The sequence below is a fragment of the Mesoplodon densirostris genome, chromosome 16 (assembly GCF_025265405.1).
Source record: "Mesoplodon densirostris isolate mMesDen1 chromosome 16, mMesDen1 primary haplotype, whole genome shotgun sequence".
NCBI classification, from domain to species: domain Eukaryota; kingdom Metazoa; phylum Chordata; class Mammalia; order Artiodactyla; family Ziphiidae; genus Mesoplodon; species Mesoplodon densirostris.
The window spans coordinates 46045684-46069630 of NC_082676.1; the positions used below are offsets into that span (position 1 = coordinate 46045684).

General features: G+C 49.3%; 1 protein-coding gene across 3 annotated transcripts in view; it reads right to left on the reverse strand.

The window, feature by feature from the left end:
• Window positions 1–23947, reverse strand: part of KATNIP (katanin interacting protein) — a 201059-nt gene that overhangs the window by 50879 nt on the left and 126233 nt on the right. For all 3 annotated transcript variants that reach the window (XM_060077977.1, XM_060077978.1, XM_060077979.1), the window contains one exon: window positions 14141–14278. In XM_060077977.1, coding sequence (XP_059933960.1) covers window positions 14141–14278 — 138 coding nt within the window. The remainder of the gene's footprint in view (window positions 1–14140; window positions 14279–23947) is intronic.

Below are 23947 nucleotides of genomic sequence, written 5' to 3' on the forward strand. Positions count from 1 at the left end.
AACCGTATCCTCCTAAGTGCTCTCTGCGTTTCCACTCTGCACCGTCACCCACCCACCCCCACCCCACCCCGGCACACACACTTCGTTTCCAGCAGCCAGTCTTTCTTAAAAAACAACTTAAATCAGGGAATTCCGTGGCGATCCAGTGGTTAGGATTCTGCGCTTCCACAGCAGGGGACCCGGGTTCAATCCCTGCTCAGGGAACTGGGATCCCACAAGCCGCACGGTGCTGCCAGAAAAAACCAAACCAAACCAAAACAACTTAAATCAGATCACGGCAGGCCCCTGCTTAAAACCACCCAATGGGGCTTCCCTGGTGGCGCAGTGGTTGAGAGTCCGCCTGCCGATGCAGGGGACACGGGTTCGTGCCCCTGTCCGGGAAGATCCCACGTACCGCAGAGCGGCTGGGCCCGTGAGCCATGGCCACTGAGCCTGCGCGCAACAGGAGAGGCCACAACAGTGAAAGGTCCGCGTACCACAAAAAAAACCCCAAAAAACCAAAAAAACAAAAAACACCCAATGGTTTCCTACTACGCGGAGAATAAATTCCAGCTCCCTTCAGTGGTCAATGTGGCCTGCGTGATCTGGTCCTGTGACGACCTCTCTCTCCCCTCTCCTTCTGCTTCCAACACACCGCTCTGCTTGCTGCTCTGTGACCCCAGGGAGCTCCTGCCCACCTTGGGACCTGGGCACCTGCCTGGAATGTTCTGCTCCGGAAACCTGCAAGGCTGGCACCTCCTTGTCTTCAGAGAGATGTGGCTGCTCTCCCTAGAGCAGCCCCCACCCCATCCAGTCACCTCTCTAGCCCATGGCCCTGTTTTCTTTCCTTCTGGTCTCTGAAATGGTCTTATTTATCAGCTTTCTAACTTATTTATTGTCTCCCCCACTCAAAGTTAAGCTCCAAGACAGCAGAGACCCTACTAATCTCGTCCAAGGGCGCCACAAGTGCCTGGCACATAGCTGCTGCTCAGTAATCCCTTTGGAATTATAAGTGAATAAACACAGGTATTTTTCTCCCCGGGGAACACTGTTCTCTAACAATCTTCAGAGAAGAAACCTGATCAGAAAAATGGTAGCCTGTTGGTTTCAACCCCAGACCATTTTCCATCTTGCTTTGGCTTCTGATCTGCTCTTGGGATACAAGATCTGAGATCCCAGAGGTGTCCATCTATACTTATTTCCCCCTGCCTTAGCCCTCCTGAAAGCCAGGCAATGAAGCTCCAACTAACTTCCTAGTTCACTAAGTTATTGCTACGAAGGTTTCCGTAGCAATTTAGGATGAGAAACGTCAAGCCCGTGTTACACCACAGGAACCCAGCTTCAATCGTCCAATTGCAGGATGGCAGGCTACTATTTGCCGCCTGTCAGTTCTCAAAGCCCTCTTTTACATGTTTATACGGATGTGTTCTCTGTTTAGCGGAAGCGCAGCGCAAGTGTGTGCTGTGAATTAATCAGGAAATAGCTGTTTGAGAAGGACAGCCTGGGCAGCTTTCAATGACTAGTCCTGCAAAATTACCGCCATGGAAACATCTGGTGAGACAGACACGCTCTCACTGAAAGAGGCGGTGGGGTGGGGAGGAGACCTTTCAGTCCGCATAGTCATCACATGGGCATCCTGGCTTCCGTAAGGAGATGCCTGGTTTCCACAATGGGCTCCTTGACCGTCCGTGAACGGTCTAGAGCCCCGTCTGACCTCAGCTCTCTCCAAGAAGCCTGGCTGAGTGGGGACAGAGAGGGGAGCAGGCTGGGGCAGGGGTGTGACCTCTCATGCCCCTAGGATCAGGCAGGTAGGAGAGAGAAGAGGGTTAGGGTGGAAACCACAGGGAGTGGCGGGGGTCATGGGGAGCTGAGAGGTTCATGCCCCCTACCTGATGGTGTTTAAACCTGCCAAGTTTCCAACACCCTGCAGACCAAACAAGCCGTATCTGTGGGTGGATTTGGTCCAAGCATTATCAGGGTGGGATCCCCGGTGGGAAACGGTAGGGAGTCACTTCTCTGGGGATTCTATGTGCTAAAAAAAAAAAAAAATGCTGCATGCATTGGCCCATGCTGTCCTTGGAACAACTCCCCAAGGTCTTGGGCATTAGGGCCCATCTGACAGATGAAGAAACTGAGCCTCAGCATTCTCTGAGGTCACACAGCTGGTGCACAGGGAGCCACTCTGGCTGACACCCTGAAGTCCTATTGCCACCTCCCTTTGGGTCAAGCCAGACCTGGAGTCTTGGCCGTGCTAGCCTGGCCACCTGCTCTGGGTGGAATCCTGAGTCCCCACTTCTATTTCTTAATTAGTCCCCATGGACCAACTATCTCGTACTCCCATCCTAGCTCTCTCCTCACTCCCTAGAGGCAGTCATTGTGGGCACCAGTGGGGAGCATATGTACGTATGCTTGTGTCCTTCCAGACTTTTCCTATGTATTTACGTACATATTGATGCAACTGCCATCACACCTCAAGAGTGTGGTCCAAAGCTATGTGAGACACATGTCTGCTCCGTGGAGAAGACGGGGTCGAGATTTTGCAGGTCTGTACTACTTGGCATCCCTCTGTAAAGCTCTGCATGAGGGGTGCCTTTGGGAATAGATCCAAGGGAAAATCCTTTCACTCCTAAACAACCAACCTGCTTCCTCCTTCCAGCAAGAGGGCTCTAGTCCTGGCTGTTTCCTCCTTTGCCTCAGCTTCCATGAAATCGAGGTGAAACTCCACGCTGCTGACGACCGTACCCTGAGAACCATGTGTGTGTGTGGGGGGGTACTTGCTTCCCTAGTGCTCCTATTTTCTTCCTCGTTTAACGGGAGTTATTGCTATGCCTTTTGCTGATGCCGTCTCAAACCCCTTTTGCAGTGGATTTTCAAAAGGACACTTTGAAACTCTGTGGCTGCCATGTGGTCAATGCGAGCACCTTCTCTAGTCCAAAGAAGGACTTTATCCTTTTTTCCAGTTGACGAGGACCAGTCACGTTGAGACTGTAATGCATTTTAAACACAACAACATTAATATTATTTTGATCTAAGTAATTGAAGTGACTCGATAAGGCCACCTTCCTCCCTGGTCCTGGGGTCAAATGACATGTCTCTTCCAATGAGCACATGAATTGCTCAGCAAAGATTGATGGCGGCCCGGCTCCATCACGACAACAACCCAAGCAGAGGCGAGGGCTCCTGTGCTCACAAAACACTTTCCCTAGAGACCAACAACTGCCCTCAGCACAGGCGAAAAAGCCTGAAGGAAATCATCTGGAGCAAAGCATTGGCCAAGCCTATGTGCCGGATGCCAGGGAGGGTCCATCAAAGCAAACCCTTCCTCGGCGTGGGTGACAATTGGAGTCGAACCAGCTGTGTGTCGCTGGACCTCATTCATGCACAGCCTGAGGGGGCCCACACTCTAGGGGTTCTGTCACCAGCTGGGCACCCATGCTGGCTCCACTACACCTGGAGAACATGGGCTGCCGTCCCTTACTGCTCTCTTTGCCGGGAAGTGCTGGGTCCACAACAGGAGGGGCCGAGGGGCTGTGGGTGATTGGGAGGCTTATCAAGCACGGGCGACTTCGGGGAGTGAGCTGCGGCTGCCCAGAGAGCTGCCATGTAGGCTTCGGGACCTGGCTCAGGAGCTGAAGACCCCTCCGGGAAGCCCCTGGCTCTCCCGATCTGCCCCTCCCGACCTGCCCCTCCCCGCCTCCTCGGGTTGAGTCGAGGGTCCTCCTCTAGGCTCTCACAGCTGGGCTTGCGACTGGACCCTTGCGCCTACTACCTCGTGGCCCCATGTGCTCACCGGTCTTCAGCGGATGGAGACCTTCAAGGATGGGGGACAGGCCTATCCCCATCTATCTTGAGGCCTAGCTCTGGGAACTAAACCTGCTCTTTGCACCTGAACTTGAATGCTTTATTGAGAGGAGATCTCAATGACCTTTCATATGTCCCTCGGGAGGAAGAGCAATGAAAACCCTTCTTTGTGATATAGCCACTTGAAGAAGATGGTGGGGACATGTGGCATTTAACAAGCTACATTTAACCTATTACATGCCAGGCTGGGGGCCAACGACTCTGACCTCCCGGTATCACAGACTCAGAGGACAAAGGACGGGGATGGGACCTGACAGACGGGGCCACTAACCGGAGGACCTACAGCTGGATCTGGGCTGGTTTGGCCCATAGAGCAGTTAAAAATTTCAAAACCAGCTGATAATATCTTAAAACTGAGAGCTTTCACATCACAATGTGCCTTTTTGGCCTCTCTTGAAGATTTAGGCCATCTGGCAGGACGGGGCCAGGGCAGAGTGATGGCTGCCCTAGGCAGGGCCCGGCTTGCCAGGGACCACAGTTACTCTCTATTGAAAGGCGGGACCAGGTGGTGGGCACCAGATTGCCTGGTAGTCATGTGACTACCAGCAAGTTCTTCTGCTTTTCTGGGCCTCAGCTTCCCCATCTGTAGGATGGAGCTGATCACCACAGTATCAATCTCATAGGACTGCTGTACGGAATAAACGAGCTCATACGTGTAAAGTGCTTTCAATGCTGACTGGCACATAATACACACTCAAGAAATGCAAGCCGCCATCATTGTCTTGTACCCAATCTACTGCCTGGATGGAAGTACCTGCTGAGGCTGGCTGCTCAGGGCTAGCGTGGCTGGAGACTCCCTGCTCCCCTAAGTCCTGGTGCAGCAGTTTCCTGTTCCTGGAAGAGGCTGGCAGCAGGCACAGGAGAACCCCATCCACTCCAGAGTGGAGCCTAGCATTACTCTTGCTGACTTAGGTCAAGATTCCCCTCAAGATGGGACTGACATATACACACGACTATATATAAAACAGATAACCAGCAAGGACCTTCTGTATAGCACAGGGAACTCTACTCAGTATTTTGCAATAACCTATAAGGGAAAAGAATCTGAAAAGGAATATATATATATATATATATATATATATATATGTGTGTGTGTGTGTATATATGTATATACATAACATATATATGCATACATATATATAACTGAATCACTGTGCTGTACACCAGAAACTAACATGATATTGTAAATCGACTATATTTCAATAAAAAATAAATTAAAAAAAAAAAAAAGATTCCCCTCGATCTGGGCTCAGGCCCCAGCAGGCAATTCTCGCAATTTTATTCAACCCAACACATACCACATGGGGGCCTTTCAGGATCCTGGCCTGTGTGAGACACAAAAGATGACAGCAAGTCTCCTCTCCTTAAGGAGTTCACAAAAGTATGAATAATTAGGTGTCACAGACTCAAATGCTTGCAGCACCACAGACGTGAGCGGCACGGGGATGCTGGTGAGCTGGGGAACGCACACCTGCAAGTCCAGAGGCTGCAGGGGTCACTGGACTCCAGCCGGTGGACGCCACAGAGGGAATATAGCCAGCTCATCAAAAGCCAACTTTCCAATGTTGTCAAATGTTTCACAAGCTGTACAACATCGTGAGTGCCAAACGGAATATGCCTGCAGGATAGATTTGGCTGGGGGCACCCGTTTGGGATACCAAAGGCTCAGGAAACTGAGGGATACCCTAGGGAAGTACATGACTTGGTGACTGGAAGGGGTGGCTGAGACCACCAGAAGGGGCCTGGGGCAGGCTAAGGGTGTGCAGGAGGCTGGTGGGTGAAGCAGAACCTTGATGTTTCCAAAGGCAGGGTTTGTAATGAGACCGACTAGGTATTCCAGGTGCTGGGAAGGGCAGGAGCAAAGGCACAGAAGAGAGGAATTTCCTAGGGACCAGAGGGGATGAAAGTTGCGTAAGGATGGAAGAGCCAGAGAGCCAGTTTTGGGGTCTGAGAATGGAGAAGGTCACCAGTGCATATGCACACAGGGCCTGGGCAAGCATGGCAAATGGGAGAGGTGGTGTGGTGTCAGGACAGCTGTGCCAGTGTGTCGGGGACACAAGTAGGAGTGGTGGGGACTGTGGTGCCATGACTCAGCTCCGCCAAAGCTTCCAGGAGTGGATGTGACCTCGTGTCACCAGATCGTCTAGTTTCTCAATAAAAGTCAAAAATCCCTATTTTGCATGGAATCCCTTCCAATTTTTAAATGTTGGCAATTAATTAAAGAACTTTGAAAACACGCTGTGAGCCAGCTGCAATCTGTGAGCTGCCTTTGGTCAGTTGGGGCATAGCCTCTTCCCAGGATGCCCCGGCAGCACGAGCTGGCCGGGGACTGTGGCCTCTCCCCTGAGGCATTCTGCAGTGGCGAGGCCCTTGGCTCATCTCCCGCCACTGTCCCAGCCCCACTGAACTGTGGTTTGCCGTTATCCCCCTGGGCCCTCCTGCCTGGGTGAGAGCTCGCAGAGGCAGACAGCGTGTCTGATTCCTGGCCCCAGCAAAACGCCTGAGTGTGGGGCGATCGATAACGGCTCTGCTGATGAGACGCAGGGACTGAGCAGATGAGTGAGCGGAGCGGGGAGGTGGTGGGGGCAGCGGGCAGCAGGGGAAGGGGGAGCTGGACTTGGAAGGAGACAGGTTTGGGCAGTGGAAATGGTAGGACTTAGGGATGACTGGCAGTGAGGGGCAAAGCGGGGAGCGGAGGATTCATAGGTGGGAGTCGGGCGCTGCTGCAGACAGTAAGAGGAAGCGGAGCCGGGACTGGGGCCGAGGGGCCTGGGGGTGGGGATACCAAGTTGGGGTGTCGGTGCAAGGCCGGGCGGATATGCCGAAGAAAAGTATGTCATGGCTAGGAGCGAAGCTTGGTTCAGAAATTAAGCCTTGGGGAAGGTTTAGTGAATAAATTCAACAGCATGTGATTTCTGCATTCTTAGAGGAAAAGAAAAAGGACCTAGTTTGGCTATCGTTTTCTACTTTCCCTGGTGATGTTCCCTTCTTTTGGAGACAGCACCTCAATTTTTCATCAGGAATCCACCCTTCCCTCGACCTGACTTCATGTGGATAATGTGGGCCTCACCCCAGGTTGCAACCCAGGCCTGGCCAGTGGGGCCTCAGTCGGGGACTTTCTTGAGGAGAGTCTCTTTCTGCAAGGAGTGCTGAAATCAAGAGCGATGTCATCAGGGACCACCACTTGGAACCTGAGGATGATGCCAACACAGAGGAAAGCAGAGATATGTGATGGAGGGAGGCAGCTTCCTGATGGCATCCTGTGAACTCCTGGATCCTGCCATGCCTGAAGCCAGAAAACTCTTACTCTCCTGTAACATGGGCCAAAGAACACTTTTTTGTCCTTAAGCCGGATTTAATTGGGTTTTCTTGTCCTTTGTTACCAAGAGAATCCTGGCTGATACATTAGCGCTGGGAAATTTAATCAAAAGATTCAGCTACTAAATCAGTCCTGGCCAAGGCAGGCAGGAAATGGGGAGCCCTACCGCCTAGGGGGTCTGGGATTTATCTTGCTGTCCTAGGCTGGCCCCTGCACATGGGTGAGCAGTTCTCCCTACTTAGACATCTGTCTGGTCCCAGATGCAGCCTGTCCCCTGGTCTGTACAGAACAGGATATTGGCCTCAGCTTCTACCCTGGTTTTGCATCTGTGTTCTCATCCCTGGTGGGGGTACAGTATGGATCTGAATTCCAACCTTCTGGTTGGAGCCTGAATACCTCGTTGAGTCCCCTCTCTCAAGGCAGAATTCTCTCCTCACCTCTCCTTCCCCTGCTGGCTGGGGGTCTGCTTCAAACCTGAGTCTCCTGGGACTCTCAAGATGATCACACCTGTATCTTCCCCAGCGTGGACTCTGCACATAGATTTCAGATCCTGCAGCCCACCTATAAGAGAGCACCCTCTGGTGACAGGCAATGGCCTAGACCAAGCCTGAGGTCAACACCTAAGGAAGGCTCTTGTGCGCCTGGGTTAGTGCCTTTCCCACCAGCTGCCCTGTTAAGATGCCATCATGATCTCCAGGCCCAAGGGTGCACAGACCCCACCATATGGCAGAGCCATCAGGCTACACTGACTCAGCTGCCCAAATGAAGGTCACATCTTTGACTTCAAAGCCATTGCCATGTTTGGCCTCAGTTTGTATCCTGATCCAAACAAATCAACTATTAAAAAAAATAGGGCTTCCCTGGTGGCGCAGTGGTTGAGAGTCCGCCTGCCGATGCAGGGGACAGGGGTTCGTGCCCCGGTCCGGGAAGATCCCACATGCCGCGGAGCGGCTGGGCCCGTGAGCCATGGCCGCTGAGCCTGCGCGTCCGGAGCCTGTGCTCCGCAACGGGAGAGGCCACAACAGTGAGAGGCCTGCGTACCACAAAAATAAAATAAAATAAAATAAAAATAATTTGGGGGCAATCAAGGATATTTGAATATGGACTGGGTATTACAGCATAATAATTAATTATTGTCAGGTATGATAGTGGCATTGGGATTATATAAAAACAAACTCCTTATCTGTTAGAGATGCATACAAAAAATTTATGAGTGAAATGATATGATAGCTACAATTTATTTTTAAATGTTAGGGGAAGAGATGGAGCAAAAATGGCAGAATGTAGATAATTAATGAAGCTGGTGAAAGGTACGTAGGTCGTTATTGAACTAATCTCTTCACTTGCATTCATTTGAAAGTCCACCCCTGCCCGCCCCCCTGCCAAAAAAAGAGGCCTTTCTGAAAATACAAATATTGCCCTGGGATGAATTGAATCTACCCATGGTGCACTCCAGAGGCACTGTGACCCTCATCCAAGCCACCAAGCTAGACTATGCTAAGAGCCTCCTCTTGGGGCTCCCTCTTCCCTCTGATCCCTTCTCCAAACAGCAGCCTGAGTGATCTTTTAAATTCCTCAATCAGATTGTATCACCCTTTGCCCAAAACCCTTCAATAATGATACTAAGAGCTGACCTTTGTATAGTGCTCACAAAGGCCAGGAATCATTCTGAGCACTTCATACGTATTAACCGAACAATAATCACCCCATTTTCCAGATGAGGAAACCGAGGCATAGAGGCATAGAGTAACATGCCCAAGGTCACATGGCTAGGAAGAGGAGGAGCCAGGGTTTGCCTCAGCTGGGCTGGCTCTGACCATCCCCTTATTCTGCCTGCAAACCAGTAAGGCCCACACGACCTGGTTCCCACCTACCCCTGGGACCTCCCCTTACCCTCTCCTCTGTTCACCAGCTCAGTCTCTGCCTAAACTGGTTGTTCCTGCCTTCCCTCTTGCTGTGCCCCGTGCTGGGAATTCTCTTCCCACTGATGTTAGCATGGCTGCTCCTTCTCCACATCCAGGTCGGGGAAGGCCTTTGATCACCTGTCCAGAGCAGCCCTACCTCTTTCTCCTCCTGCCTCTCTCCCGTTGCCTGATTTTATCGCCTTCAGAACACTTAGCATTACTTGAAATGACACTATTCACTTGTGCCCTTTTTTTTTTTTTTTTTGTCCCTTCCTCATGAGAAGTGACAGGGCTGCATGAACAGGACCTTGTCTATTTGTTCAACGTGGTTCCCTGAGCACCAAGACCCTTATGGTCCGATATGTAGTCACCAGCCACATGTGGACAATTATATTAATAATAAAATGAAATAAATTATAAAATGCGGTCTCTCAGTTACAGGAGCCACAATTCAAGTTCTCAGTGGCCACCTGGGGCTAGTGGCTACTGCCCTAGACAGGGCAGATAGAGCATGTTAATATCATCAGAAGTTCTATTGGGCAGTCCTGGCCTGGATCACCATGACAAGTCACAGAGATATACCACTGGAGTTTGGGATTGACATGTACACACTGCTATTTTAAAAATGGATAACCCACAGGGACCTGCTGTATAGCACAGGGAACTCTGCTCAATATTACATAACAACCTAAATGGGAAAAGAATTTGAAAAAGAATAGTTATATGTAAATGTATAACTGAATCACTTTGCTGTATACCTGAAACTATCACAACGTTGTTAATCAACTATACTCCAATATAAAATAAAAAGTTTAAAAAAAAAAGAAAAGAAATACACCCCTGGGGAAATCTAACATTAATTAATTAATAATTAATTCAAAAACTACTTAGCACCATTTCCATGCATAAAATATATCACTGGATCCTGCCTCACTTGCTGTTGTGACCAGGCTGGAGGTGGCATCTGCATGGTGATGCTGCAGGTGAAAATGGTGATGGAATGGTGCCACGTAGATGATGAATGTGCTTATTATAAATGAAAACAGATGGACCGTGGCGAGCAGCTGTAAGTCCACTTTTTGGATGGGTTATTACATCCTAGAGGAGGGAGACCATTGATTCTTTTCTCCTAGCAGATGTCGCTCTGCAGGGGAAGCAATGTCGAGAAAAACCGCAGGGAAACCCACAGCCCCCATGTTTCCTTCCCACCTCAGGCCCTTACTCCTCATGAGCTGGGCCAGTCATTTAATCTGGGGAAACATCACACAATGTGACAAACATATTATCGCGTCCTCCTCCTGAGCCTAAGACAGGCATCGCTGATCAATCACACACCCTTTCCTGGATGAACCAGAAGGAAAGCTCTAAATCCTTCTCAAGACAGCACTCCAGGCAGCCATTTCCAAGCAGAGTTGGCAAAAGAGACGCAGCTATCTGTCCCATAGGATCTTTTTATCCTAAGCCCCAGCTTCTTTATCTACAACATGGGGCCCGACAACATCCACCTTGTAGGACGGTTGGGAGGTTAATTGAGATGATTCATTTGTTCAGTTATTTGTTCAGGCATCAAATGTTTACGGAGCACTCAGTGGGGGCTTCATGCCTGCCTGATGCATGCAGCATTGGGTAAACAGCAGCTGTGATGAGTACCCACATCTGCGGGCCGCCCTGTGTGCCTGCGTGGACGGATGCTAGCCTCCGTGTCCTTACCCTGCCCGGAAGTCCTCTCCTCCGGGCCGGTTCATGCTTACCGCATCACCTAACGTGGCAGCAGATTTCCCAATAAGAGACTCCTTTTCTTCTAGCACCTTCTTTTCTTATGCTCTAAACAAGCCTTGGTTGGATCAGCGCCTCACATTGAACTTTGCTTCCTTGAATTCCCAGACACAAAACACTGTCTTAACAAGCCGTGTCTACTGGGCTGAGCTATATTTCCAATAAACTCTCATTTTATCTCCTCTAAAACACACAGTAATAGCATTCTCTGGAAGAATATTAAATGAAACCAACCTGCAGCTGCATTTGTTTGTGCTTTCTGTCCCCGGAAAATTCTGTCAACAGATAGATGTGTGTTACATAAGTGGTGGCCCTGTCAGGGACTGCGGTCCTCCACACACTCCTCTGTGTAGAAACACCTCAAGTCTCTAATCCCCGTAGCCGGCTGCTCCCCAAAGCGCCCGCAACAGCAATGACGCCCTCATGTCCTGCTCCTTTTCTATTCTCAGTACACAGGGAAGGCCAAGTGCAGGTTAAAGAAGAAAGGCAGGCCTCAGCCAAAAGGGACGAAGCTTATCTTCTTTGTAATATAGCACATAAAATCTGCCTTTCTTGGCCTGAGCAATATAGTTGATGACAGGGCCGAGCTACAGGGCATGGGCTTGGGCAGCCAGCGCCGTTTCATTAACCATTCCAGAAGATGCTGGTGACCGCCTGCCAGGAAGTGCCGGGCGAACTGGAGAAGGAGAGGACCCAGCCCTAGATGCTGGGAACGCACTGCAGCTACATGGGGCCGGGGCTGCATCCGGGGCCTAGAGGACAGCCCCTGCGCACACCCCGGGCAGGGGAGGCTGACACGCCCACAGGAACTTTCTCATTTGTTCCAATAGTTTGGACTTTTTCTCAAATTTAAACTTTAGGCATTTGTTTGAAAAAAAAAATCAAAACACAGAAATCAGAGAATGCTTTTTGTTACTTCTCTGGGGCAGCATCGTGTGTGAACAGAGCCGGCTGGGACCGCATCTGCCATGTTAGCCTCCAGATCCCCAGAGCCCAGCAGATGGTTATTTGGAAGCTGGAGAGACGGCTGGGTGAGTGGGTGGGCGGAGAACCAGCCAGAAGAGGTACAGGAGGGGAGGACGGCCAGGCGGGAGGAGGCATGGAGTCTCCTGGTTGAGCCCCAGCTGGCCTCTAACCTGCGGTATGACCTTGGGCAAGCATCCTAACCCCTCCTACTCCCAGTCTCTCATCTGGATCTCAAGAAGGATGAGACAATTGCTTATGGGCTCCTGGGGGAATGAACTCATTCATTCATTCGACAACCATGTATTTCTACTTGGAACAGAGCAGTGGTGGAGATGACTCAGGCCCTGCTCCCAAGAGGCCCACAGTGTGATGGGGGGGCAAGTGCCCATCCTGGTACAGGGGCGATAGAACCAGTTCATGAGGTCCAGAAGTGCACAAGGGTCAGGGGGTCAGGCGAGCATCCTGGAGAAAGGGAAGTCTGGGTTTCCCAGGAATTCGAGGCAGAGGCAAACATTTTGAGATGAGCGAGATGGGAGGGGCCAGGGACTAAAGATGCGCCTACCAGGGAGGGCGGTGGAGAGCCACGAGCAGCTGGCACTCTGGAGGGTGGCGTGGTCAAGGGGCGGGTGCCGAGAGAGAAGCAGGCTTGACGCACAGGGATTAGGGGCCCTCTGTCCTGGATTCTCTGGATCAAGGGGAGCCTTTGAGGGCTTGAAACAGTAGAGTCGTGATAAGACCTCCCAGTGGCTACTGGAGACAGACCGGAGGCTTGGGCCTGGGGTCAGGGAGAGCAATTAGGAGGCTGTACTCTTCCACACCTCCACGCCTTTGCCCGCGAAGCTCCCTCCACCTGGAGAGGCTTTCTCTTTTCTGTCCAGCTCAGTGCTTCTCTTTTCACTAGAGCTCAGGTATGTGCTCTTTCAAGTACCTTCCCTGACCTCTCCCAGCCTGAGGCAGGCTCCCTCCTCCAGGCTCCAGCGGCAGCAGACTGGGAAAGGCTAGCTCCAGCCCAAAGATGAGTTTGGTTTGAACTGTATGGTGGCTTCCAAAGAAGTGAAATTAGCTACTGACATCTGCAAACAGAATAGCTCATCTCAAAATCCAGATTCCCAGCTCTCAGGGAACGTTCAGAAGATCTAGCAGCACTGGCTGGCGTTGCTCCGTATCAGTCGTTAGTTAAAGCTGAAAAACGCCCTGCCCTTTACCTGGGCCACGTGCCTGCCAGTCTGCCACGTTCCCCACCAGGCCCTAGCGTCTCTCTAACAACATTGAGGCCGAGGATTGGTTCCCATTTATCATCTCGCTTGTACGATTGCTTCCCTTATAGCAGATTAGAAAGGAAAGTAGAACAAGTTTTGTTCCCTTTTCTGTCATAAGAGGGGAAACCAAGACAGGCTGAGGGAGTCCTGCCCCTCCTTGTTCACTGCGTTCCCTGCTGAGTCCCTGGGGCTTCTGTTTGAAACCCTTGGCTCTCTGGGTTCAGCTTTATCAAGGCCTTCATCACACTGCCTCATACTTCCACATTTACTTGTCTGCCAGCTTTTAGACAAGGAGCACTTCCAAGGCATGGACTGTGTCTTTACATCAGTGTCCTCACAATTGATCATGAAGCCTGACGGTACCTAGGATGTGCTCAATAATCAAGGTTGAATGGAGGAATAAATGCATATGAATATGTGAAAAACAACCCGGAGAAGAAAGCAAGGATGAGGGCCCGGGTAGTGGTATGAGGGTAGGAAGGAGGGGAGGGGTTCTGAAACCAGAGGGGCTGAAGAGCACAGAGGTTAAGAGCCTGGCTGTTTAGAGTGGGGTGCACACACCAGGGGCACTGGTACATGTGGGAGCTGGTTAGACGTGCAGAATCTTGGGCCCCGCCCTAGACCCGCTGGATTAGAACCCGCTTTTTATCAAGATCCCAGGCAAGTTGTTGCGGATACGGTTTGAGAAGCGCTGGCTAAGCCAATGGGCCTGGAGTCTGACTGCAGGGATTCAAATTCTCACTCTGACGCTCACTGGCTGTGTGCCTTGGGCCACGTTACGTAACCTCTCTGTGTGTCTGTTTCCTTATCTGTTAAAACTGCGCCTCGGTTCGTATTTCTCCAGTTCCCCCGAAAGGTGACCTGATTCTACTTCCCAAACCTTCAGCGGAGGCTCTGCTCCTGGAGGCTCTGACGACGCGAAGTGACATCCCCCAGCAGGCGCTTGCTACACGCAGGAGGAAGGGCAACGGGGCCTCCTGGTCCCCATTTTGCAACTTGGGGAATCAGGCTATGGGAAAGCACTAAATGCTTCCATCAGCCAAATGCCCAGCCAGGAACCGGAGCCCGTTACTTACGCCGTCAGCCGTGCAGTAATTCCAAACTTTGATCTTGGTTAGACCAAAGTCACGCAGCTGTCTCGTGTTGCGGATAACAAAAAAGAGCTGGAGCGGCGGGTGGAAGGGGCACGTCCACAAGGAAGGGTCTTTCTTGCCCTGAAACGCCAGCAAGAGAAGGAAGTTGTTACTGTTAGCACAATTCTGCCTTACCCCAAAGTAAGCAGGCAGTGACTATGGAAACCAGGGGAGGATGAGGGTGGGAAGCCACCCACCTTCTCTACTTCATCCTGGGTGGGGTCTTAGATCTCACCCCATCTGGACTGCATTTTGGAGCAGGTTACTGACCCTCGTCCCCGGCACAAAGCTGTCACATGGGGCCCTGCCATCCAGAGCAAATTTAAAATGCAGCGGGCTTTATTTTAATCGACCTAATCGGCTTTGCTGGGGAGAGAGACTGGAGGAGAAGGACGGGAAAAGAGCCATGACTTGAGCTATTTGATTAACCTGGCAAACAGAGCCTTTGATTTTCTTTTGTAAAACCCTGTAGAATTTTAAAAATTTCAAAATAGAAAAGAAAGAAACCGGCTCAGGCGTTTGTTGGGACGGGGCCATGGCACTGAGCCTTAGGATTTATTCTGTTCTCTTTCAGGGTTTCCAAGCCTTGGGACCCCTGTGTGCAGTTTCCGCCTGCCAGCGAGGCTGCCAAGGCCATTCTCAAGGCCAAAGAGGCAGAGGAGCAGGGGAGCCTTGCTGTCATTTTCATTTGCACCAACAACATTTCATATAATGAGTGTTTGGGACGCAGATGGGAAAAAGTGAAATCGGGGGACTTTTCTCAGCCCTGGTCACCCCCTCTCGTCTCTTTGGGTACCTCTTCTGCTCTATGTCTGGACAAAACGCACAGTTGTTCCCAAATATGTCCATGCTGGCTCGGCCTCTGCGCCTTTGCACAGGCTGGGCCTCTGAGTGCAGTACTCTCCTGCCCTTCTCCCCCTGGGAACTTCAGCTCAGATGTGCTGTCTCCCCCACTGTCACCCCTTCCCTTGACACAGTCACTCCCTTCTCCAGGTGCCCACGGCTCCTTGCAACACCTGAGGTTATGATTTTTTTTGGTTTTTTTTTTTTACTAGGGAAGCCCTGAGGTTATAATTTACTCAGTGTCCCACAAGTACCTGTCTTCATGTCTATGTCACCCCCCCCACAAACACACGCATGCGCACGCACGCACGCACACATACACATACATGCACACTCAGCTGCAAGCTCTTCTAATTCATTCCAGAACCCTTAGCGTTCAGCACAGTTCCTTGGCACATGGTAAATGACAAAAAAACTTTGAATTGAATTTTTTGAACAATCGTTGAATGAAGAAATGAACAGATAAGTGAAATGTACCTCCTAATATCTGTCCTCTCATTGAAACTTTAAAGAGACTAAACTGATCTGGCTGGCAGAGCTATTTTGTCTAGCTCATGAAGTGGTTTTTTTTTTTAAGGCAAATTCGTTGCCAAGACTTAAAGATGGAAGATATCCCCTCCCCCTCAGAGCTAGGTGTCTGGCTTGTCTACAGACTTAGGAGACACGGCAACACGGGGTCCCTGACAGCTGTTGGCTGGAGCTGAGTACACTGCTCTGGTGGCCAGGGTGGGTGCTCTCCGGTGCCCCAGTCCTCACCATTCCCTACTGTTCTACACCCACCTCACCTCCCTGGTTATGCTTCTGCCCGGCCCCTGCAGGCATGAGTTTAGGGTCCCTGCTTAGGGGCTGAACAGTCACAAGTCCCACCTGCCAATAAGCAACCTGTATCTCTGACACTGGCTGAAGTTGTTCCTTTTATCTAAAAGGAGCATCGCTCCGTATTTGAGAGCGTCTCCATGGGCTCCCATCCCCAGGACCGTGCCTGCCTCTGGGGTCTGTTGGCCCCCAGGAGACGTGAGGCTCAGGCTCCAGCTGCGCGGAGGACAGAGGTGGCTTGTCCCAGTGACAATGGTGCCTTTCAGGAGGGAGGAGGCTGCTTTGTTAGGGGGGAGAGATGAGTTCAAGGGGTTCTGACTTATTCTGGCAAGTTTCTCAAGCTCTGCGAGAACTTTTAGTGCTCTGGGCAGCTGCGAGGGGTCAGAGATAGCACATCTCAAATCCAGCAGGGGAGTCTCATTCCTTCTCTTCACTGGAGCCTAAAATGGGTCGCTGAGGCTGCTTGACAAAGGCAGAGACTGAAGACTGACCCTTAGACACAAGCGAGGGGACTGTAATTGATTTCCCATCACGTTTCCGTCAGCGGGAGGGATAACGGGAGGGCTAGGTGGGAGTCGTGGTGTTCAAAGCCGGAGAACATTAACCTGTGGGTAACTCTGGGCCTCATTAGCAACTGGGCAAACCTCCAGGTGCCAGGCCAGCAGGAGAGCGTCTGCTGCACCTGCCCATTGCAGGTGGTAATCAAGATGGCAGAACAGGGCTTCCCTGGTGGCGCAGTGGTTGAGAGTCCGCCTGCCGATGCAGGGGACACGGGTTCGTGTCCCGGTCCGGGAAGATCCCACATGCCGCGGAGCGGCTGGGCCCGTGAGCCATGGCCGCTGAGCCTGTGCGTCCGGAGCCTGTGCTCCGCAACGGGAGAGGCCGCAACAGTGAGAGGCCCATGTACCGCAAAAAAAAAAAGAAAAAAAAAAATACGGCAGAACAAGAATCAGGGCACCTGGGCACCGCCGTTATCTCACTGGGTTCTCTCCAAGCCCTGGAAGGTGAGTACTGCAGTAACACCCATGTCACTGAAGGAAGACCAGAGTCCAGCAAAGGTGTGGTTTGCCCAAGTGATGGAGTGAGGATTTAAACCTAGGTTTTTAATTCATTCATTCATTCATTCATTCACTCATTCATTCATTCTGTGTTGGTTTGGATTCCCCCAGGAACAGACCCTGAGGCAAGGCAAGTGTAAGGAGTTGATTTAGACAGTGAAGGAAACACCAGTTGGAGGGTGGGGAAGTGAGAGGGGGAGAGGCATTCCATAAAGAGTGTGTTACCAGGCTAGGCACACCTGTGAGCTCCACGTCACCAGGGAACCTGGGAACCAGTGTGGAACACACCTCAGGGTGACTCCACTTCCGGGACAAGGGAGCTGGGGTACCCACACCCCGGTTCCCATCAGTGTAGGTTCAGGGCTGCTCCTGGGGGCTCAGTTCCCCACCAGTCTGGGCCTGCTGCAGGGGAGGCAAAGTGGGCCCTGGAGGCCAGAAAACAGATCCTCCATTGGAGAAATGTGTGTGCTGGCAGTGAGAAGAGGAGCCAGCAGGGACCAAAGTGGGAAGGGCAAGGGCCTGCGGGAGGCGCCAACGGCATCTGCTACCCACTTGCTCAACAAATACCGAGTGCGGGGGGGGGGGTGCCTGGCCCAGCAGATCCCAGCTCTGTGCCAGGAGGGGAGGCAAACAAGTAACATTGCCAAGAAAAAAAAAATCAAGTGGGGCTGGGGGTGGGGAAATAAATTCGATGAAGAAAATATGAGAGAATTATTAATGGCCAATGGAAGGACTGTTTTAGAACAGATGGTCAGAGAAGAAGGCCTCTCTCAGGAGGTAACTTTCTAACTCCTAACATAGGTGCTTTCTCCAGCTTTAACCTAACACAGATCCACACACCCCCAGGGAGATGCTGGACTGCCCTCAGAAGTAGCCCCGATTTAATAAGTTATCGCCTTAAAAAGGAACAAACTCTTGATACAACAATTTGGTTAGGTGTCAAGGGCATTATACTGAGTAGGAAAAAGTCAGTCTCAAAAAGGTTACATATAGTATGATTCCATGTATATAGCATTCTTGAAATGACAAAAAGTATAGAGAATAGGTTGGTGGCTGTCTGGGTTAGGGACAGGGGTGGGGAGGGGTGGCCATAAAGGGTCGCATGAGGGAATTCCTTTGAGGTGATGGAGTTGTTCTGCATCTTGATGTGGTGGTGGTTCCACAAATCTACATGTGACAAAACTGAAAAGAACTTACACACACACACACACACACACACACACGTGTATGAAGGTCTGCACATTATACCAATGTCACTTTCCTAGTTTTGATAATGTACTATGGTCACATAGGATGTTACCATTGGAGGAAGCTGGGCAAAGACACATGGGACCTCTCTATACTTTTTTAAAAATTGAGATATAATTCACATACATGAAATTACCGCTTTAAAGTGTACAAGTCAGTGGTTTTTTAGTATAGTCACAAGGTGGTGCAACCATCACCACTATCTTTTCCTAGCATATTTTTATCACCCCCAAAAGAAACCCTTTAGCAGTCACTCCCCATTCCCCACATTCCCCCAGTCCCTGGAAACCTCTAGTCTACTTTCTGTCTCTATGGATTCACTCATTCTGGACATTTCATATAAATGCTATCATACAATATATGATCCCTATGTCTGACATCCGTCATTCAGCATAATGCTTTCAAGTTTATCCATGTTGTAGCATGTATCAGTACTTAACTCCTTTTTTATTTTTTTTTTGCGGTACGCGGGCCTCTCACTGTTGTGGCCTCTCCCGTTGCAGAGCACAGGCTCCGGACACGCAGGCTCAGCGGCCATGGCTCACGGGCCCAGCCACTCCGCAGCATGTGGGATCTTCCTGGACCAGGGCACGAACCCATGTCCCCTGCATTGGCAGGCGGACTCTCAACGACTGCGCCACCAGGGAAGCCCGTCTTTATGGTTTTGATTAGCATTTCCCTAATGGCTAATGATGTTGAGCATCTTTTCATGTGCTTATTGGCCATTTGTATATCATCTCTGGAGAAATGTCTATTCAGAGTACTTTGGTCATATTTTCACTGGGTTGTTTGTCTTTTTGTTGTTGAGTCTGAGTCATTTTCTTCATATATTCTGGATACAAGACCCTTATCAGATACATGATTTGCAAATATTTTCTCCTTTTTTGTAGGTTATCTTTTTACTTTCTTGATAATGTTCTTTGAAGCAAAAATGTTTAAAAATTTTTGTTTGTTTAAAAATTTTGATGAGGTCTGATTTACCTATTTTTTTCTTTTGCTGTTTATGCTTTGGATGTCATATCTAAAACTCCATTGAAAAATTCCAGGCTATGAAGATTTACACTATGTTTTCTTCTAAGAGTTTCATAGCCTTAACACTATAAAAGTTTCAAGGTATTTGACCCATTGAGTTAGTTTTTGTAAATGGTGTGTAGGAGTCCAATTTCATTCTTTTGCATGTGGAAATCCAGTTGTTCCAATACCATTTGTTAAAAAGAAACTATTCTTTCCTCATCGAATGGTATTGGCATCCTTGTTAAAAATCAATTGACTATTGATGTATGAATCTATTTCTGGACTCTCAGTTCCACTCCATTGATCTATATGTCTATCCTTATGCCAGAACCACACAGTCGTAATTACTGTGGCTTGGTAGTAAGTTTTGAAACTGGACTCACTCAAAGTGTGAGTCCTCCAACTTTGTCCTTTTCCAACATTGTTTTGGCTCTTCTGGGTTCTTTGAACTTTCATTATACACTTTAGAACCAGCTTGTCAATTTCCACAAAAAAGGTAGCAGGATTACATTGAATCTGTAGATAATTTGGGAGCACTGCCATATAAATGGTATTAAGTCTTCCAATCCATGAACACAGATATCTTTTCATCTTTCATCATTTAGGTCTTTTTAATTTCTGTCAACAATATTTTGTACTTTTCAGTGTACAAGTCTTTCACTTATTTGGTGAAGTCTATTCTTAAGTATTTTATTCTTAAATAGCATCAAACTATTATAAATGGAAATGTCTTAATTTCCTTTTTGGATGGTTCATTGTTAGTGTATAGGAATACTACTGATTTCTGTATATTGATCTTTTATTCTCTAAGCTTGCTGAACTCGATGTTAGCTTTACCAGTAACTTCTGTGAATTCTTTAAGATTTTCTGTATATAAGATCGTTTCACCTGCAAATATAGTTTATTTCTTCCTTTCCAACATCTTATTTCATTTTCTAGCTTAACTTCCTTGAGTAGAATCTCCAGTACAATGCTGAATAGAAGTGATGAAAGCAGGCGTCCTTGTCCCATTCCTGGCCTTAGAGGGAAAGCTTTCAGTCTTCCACCATTCAGTAGGATGTTAGCTGTGGGTTTTCATAGATGCCCTTTATCAGACTGAGGATGTTTCCTTCTATTATTGGTTTGTTGATGTATTATCATGAAAGAATGTTGAATTTTATCAAATGCCTTTTCTGTGTCTATTAAGACATCATGTGGTTATTTCCTGCTTTATTCTATTAATATGCTGTATTCTGTTAATTTCCACATGTTGAACAACTTTGCATTCCTGGAATAAACTCCACTAGGTCTTGATATATAAATCTTTTTATAGACTGCTAGATTTGATTTGTTAATGTTTTGTTGAGGATTTTTACATCTATATTCATAAGGGATACTGGTCTGTAGTTTTCTTGTGATGGCTTTTTCTGGTTTCGGTATCAGGGTAATACTGGCCTCAGAGAATGAGTTGGGAAGTGTTCTCTCTTCTTCTATATTTTAGAACAGTTTGTGAGGCTTGGTGCTAATTCTTTAAATATTTGGTAAGATTCACCAGTGAAGCCATCTGGTCCCGGGCTTTTCTTTGTGGGAAGTTTTTTATTGATCACTAATTCAATCTCTTTTCTTGCTATAGGTCTATTCAGATTTTCTATTTCTTCTTGATTCAGTTTTGGTAATTTGTGTCTTTCTAGGAATTTGTCCATTTCATCTAGGATATCTAATTTGTTGGCATAAAATTGTTCATAATATTCCCTTGTAATCCTTTTTATTTCTATTAGTTTGGTAGCGATGGCCCCTTTTTCATTCCTGATTTTAGGAATTTGAATATTTTCCCCTTTTTTTTTCTTGCTCAGTCTAGCTAAAGGTTTGTTCATTTTGTTGATTCTTCCAAAAAAACAACTTTTGGTTTGTTGATTTTTCTCTATTGTTCTTCTCTTTTCTGCACTGTTTTTTTAAAAAAGATTTCCTGTGAGTCTATAATTATTTATTTTTAAAAGTTCAAAAATGTATTGCTCTATGTGATAGGGATATAGTGTGAATAGGACAGACAAGAACTTACAGGTTGGTGGGAGGAGACTGATCAGAAACAAGTGAACAAAATCACTTTTTTTTTTTTTTTTTCATTACGCGGGCCTCTCACTGTTGTGGCCTCTCCCATTGCGGAGCACAGGCTCTGGACGCGCAGGCTCAGCGGCCATGGCTCACGGGCCCAGCCGCTCTGTGGCATGTGGGATCTTCCCGGACCGGGGCACGAACCCGCGTCCCCTGCATCGGCAGGCGGACTCTCAACCACTGCGCCACCAGGGAAGCCCCACAAAATCACTTTTGATAGTGGGAAGTGGTCTGAAGAAAATGAAAAAAGCTGATGTGATAGAGACTGGCATAGGGAGGGAACAGGACTCCTCCAGCTTGTAGAGTCCGGGAAGGTCTTGCTGAGAAAGTGATACCTGGGCTGAAATCTGAGTGATGAGAAAGGAAGGAGCCACATGAACATCTGGAGGAGGGATGCTCTGGGCAGAGGGAGCGGCAAGTGCCGAACCCACAGGTGAGAACGAGCTTGGCACATCAGAGGAGCAGAAGGGAGCCCTGGTATGTGAGGCAGGCAGAGAGGGAGTTGGACGTTGGTTCACAGACAGCCTCCGGGGCCACAGAGAGGCATCCAATTTTCCCCAGAAAGTCACGGCAGGGGTTTTAAGCAGGGGAGGGCTGCAAGCTGACATCTGTTAAAGGTCCCTTTGGATACAGAATGGAAAATGGAGTGGATGGGGGCAAGAATGGAAGAAAGGAATGAGAGAGGAGACCACTTAATAGTTCCAGTGAGAGGGAGCAGCTGATCAGACTTGGGAAGAACCAGTGGAAATGGAGAGAAGGGGCCAGATCCAGGCTCCATGTTGGAGGTGGAATCAATAGGACTTCCTGATGTGTTGGAAGGGGAAGGGGCATGGGGCAACCAAGGAAGACTCTTAAGTGGTGGGCTTGGCAGCTGAGCGGATGGGGATGCCATTTACTGCGCTGGAGGAGGAAGAGATGAGGGCGTGGGCCAGGGAATCGACACTCAGGTTTCAGGTCTCTGAAGTCTGAGATGCTGAGCGGAAGCTGACATTCAAGTCAGGAACTCGGAAGCAGGCAGGGCTGGGCATATAAATTTGGAGCCAACTTGAAGCCATGGGCCTGGGGGTGGCGATGAGAGAGATGGGGTGGGCAGGGCAGGAAGGAGGGTTTGCACTGAACACGGGGCACTCATACAGCCCCCCGCATGCCCCTCATTCACCTCCACTGAAGCAACTTCTCTTTCAAACCCAGACTCTGCTTTCAGGTATCTTCTCCTCAGCTTTCAGCCGAGCCCCACCACTCCACAGCAGTGTGGCCTGGACGAGTCACTCATCCTCCCTGAGACTTGGTTTTCTCGTTTATCAGATGGGGAAAGTCATCCCGAGGTTCATGTGAGGATTCAATGAGGGATGCCCGAGACCCCAGTGAAACTGAATGGTTCTGAGAGGCAGTGTGTTCTGGTGGCCTCAGGCGTGGTTCATAGGGCGACTATCAGAGAGATCCCAGGCCAGGGCAGCAGGGGGAATCCAGCCCACGCACAGCTGGGCCCAGAGATCTAGCAGCCCAGGGTGAGACAGGTGCCTCAGGGCCCCAAGTTTAAAAAAAAAACAAAAAACCCCCAAAAACGAAACCCACCCAAACCCCGGGCCAAAGTCCTCACTGCTATCACATGGCAATGTTCATCAGCCTCTGCTAAACAGAGAAAAGGGGAGAGCAATCATCAGAATTTGTCCCCATTAAATCCAGTGATGCTTTTTATCGTCCCTGGTATGCTCTGTTCTGTACAGTAGGCTTCCAAAATGCCACTGCTTTGTGCACGAGGGGGACGGGAGAGGTTTCGCAAGGGCTGGTCCAAGCCTCAGCAGCTTGCACGGGAGCCTACAGACTTGAAGCAGAGAGCAGAGCAGGGAATGCAAGGCCAGAGCGTCCAAGTGGCCATGACCTGTTTCTCTCAAGGTCCCATAGCTGCTGATCTGAGTGGGCTCAGAAACCACTCAGCCCAACCCTATGGACAGGCTGTGTTTCCTGGCTATCTCACATCTACCCTGCCTTTCTTTCAGTAACAACCACAAATTTCTTCAGGGAAAATTCCCTCCCTGCCCCACTGGGGCATCTTAGTGGAACTGGCACCAAGGTGCCTGGCCCTCCTAGTCAGGTTGGTCCATCAGCCTTCCTTTCCTGGACTGGATATCTCCAGCAGAATGACAAGATGACAAACCAACGAACCAACCAATCAACCAACAAACACTGCACCCTCTCCCCCCACCAAAAAAAAGAAGACCAAACTCTCGGTATTCATGCATCCCAGGATGCTACCCAGAACCCCAAGTTGCTTACAGGGCCTGTCCTCTTTTGGCCTGGGTGACAGTGAATACGCCAGCTACTCAAAAGCCTTGCAACAAATTTCTTTTCAAAAATTTGCTAAAGAGAGCCAGACTCAGTTTCTTTTGCTGGCAAAATAAGAATCATATGAATTATCCAGGCCCTCCACTCCCATTCTACAGGGGGCAGAAAAAAGTGACTCTTAGAGAAGGTGGGTAAGATGGCCAAGGCTAGAGAGTCAAGACCAGAACCTGGGTCTCTAGAGCTGGGGATTTCAAAGCCCTCCTTTCTTGCTTCTTTTTCTTTAAATGGCAATAATATTTACTTCATAGTGGTATTACTGCTACGACGACTAGTAACAACGGAAACAGTAACAGCTAATGTTTTGGAGCCCTTTCAAACAGTGAGGATCATATTT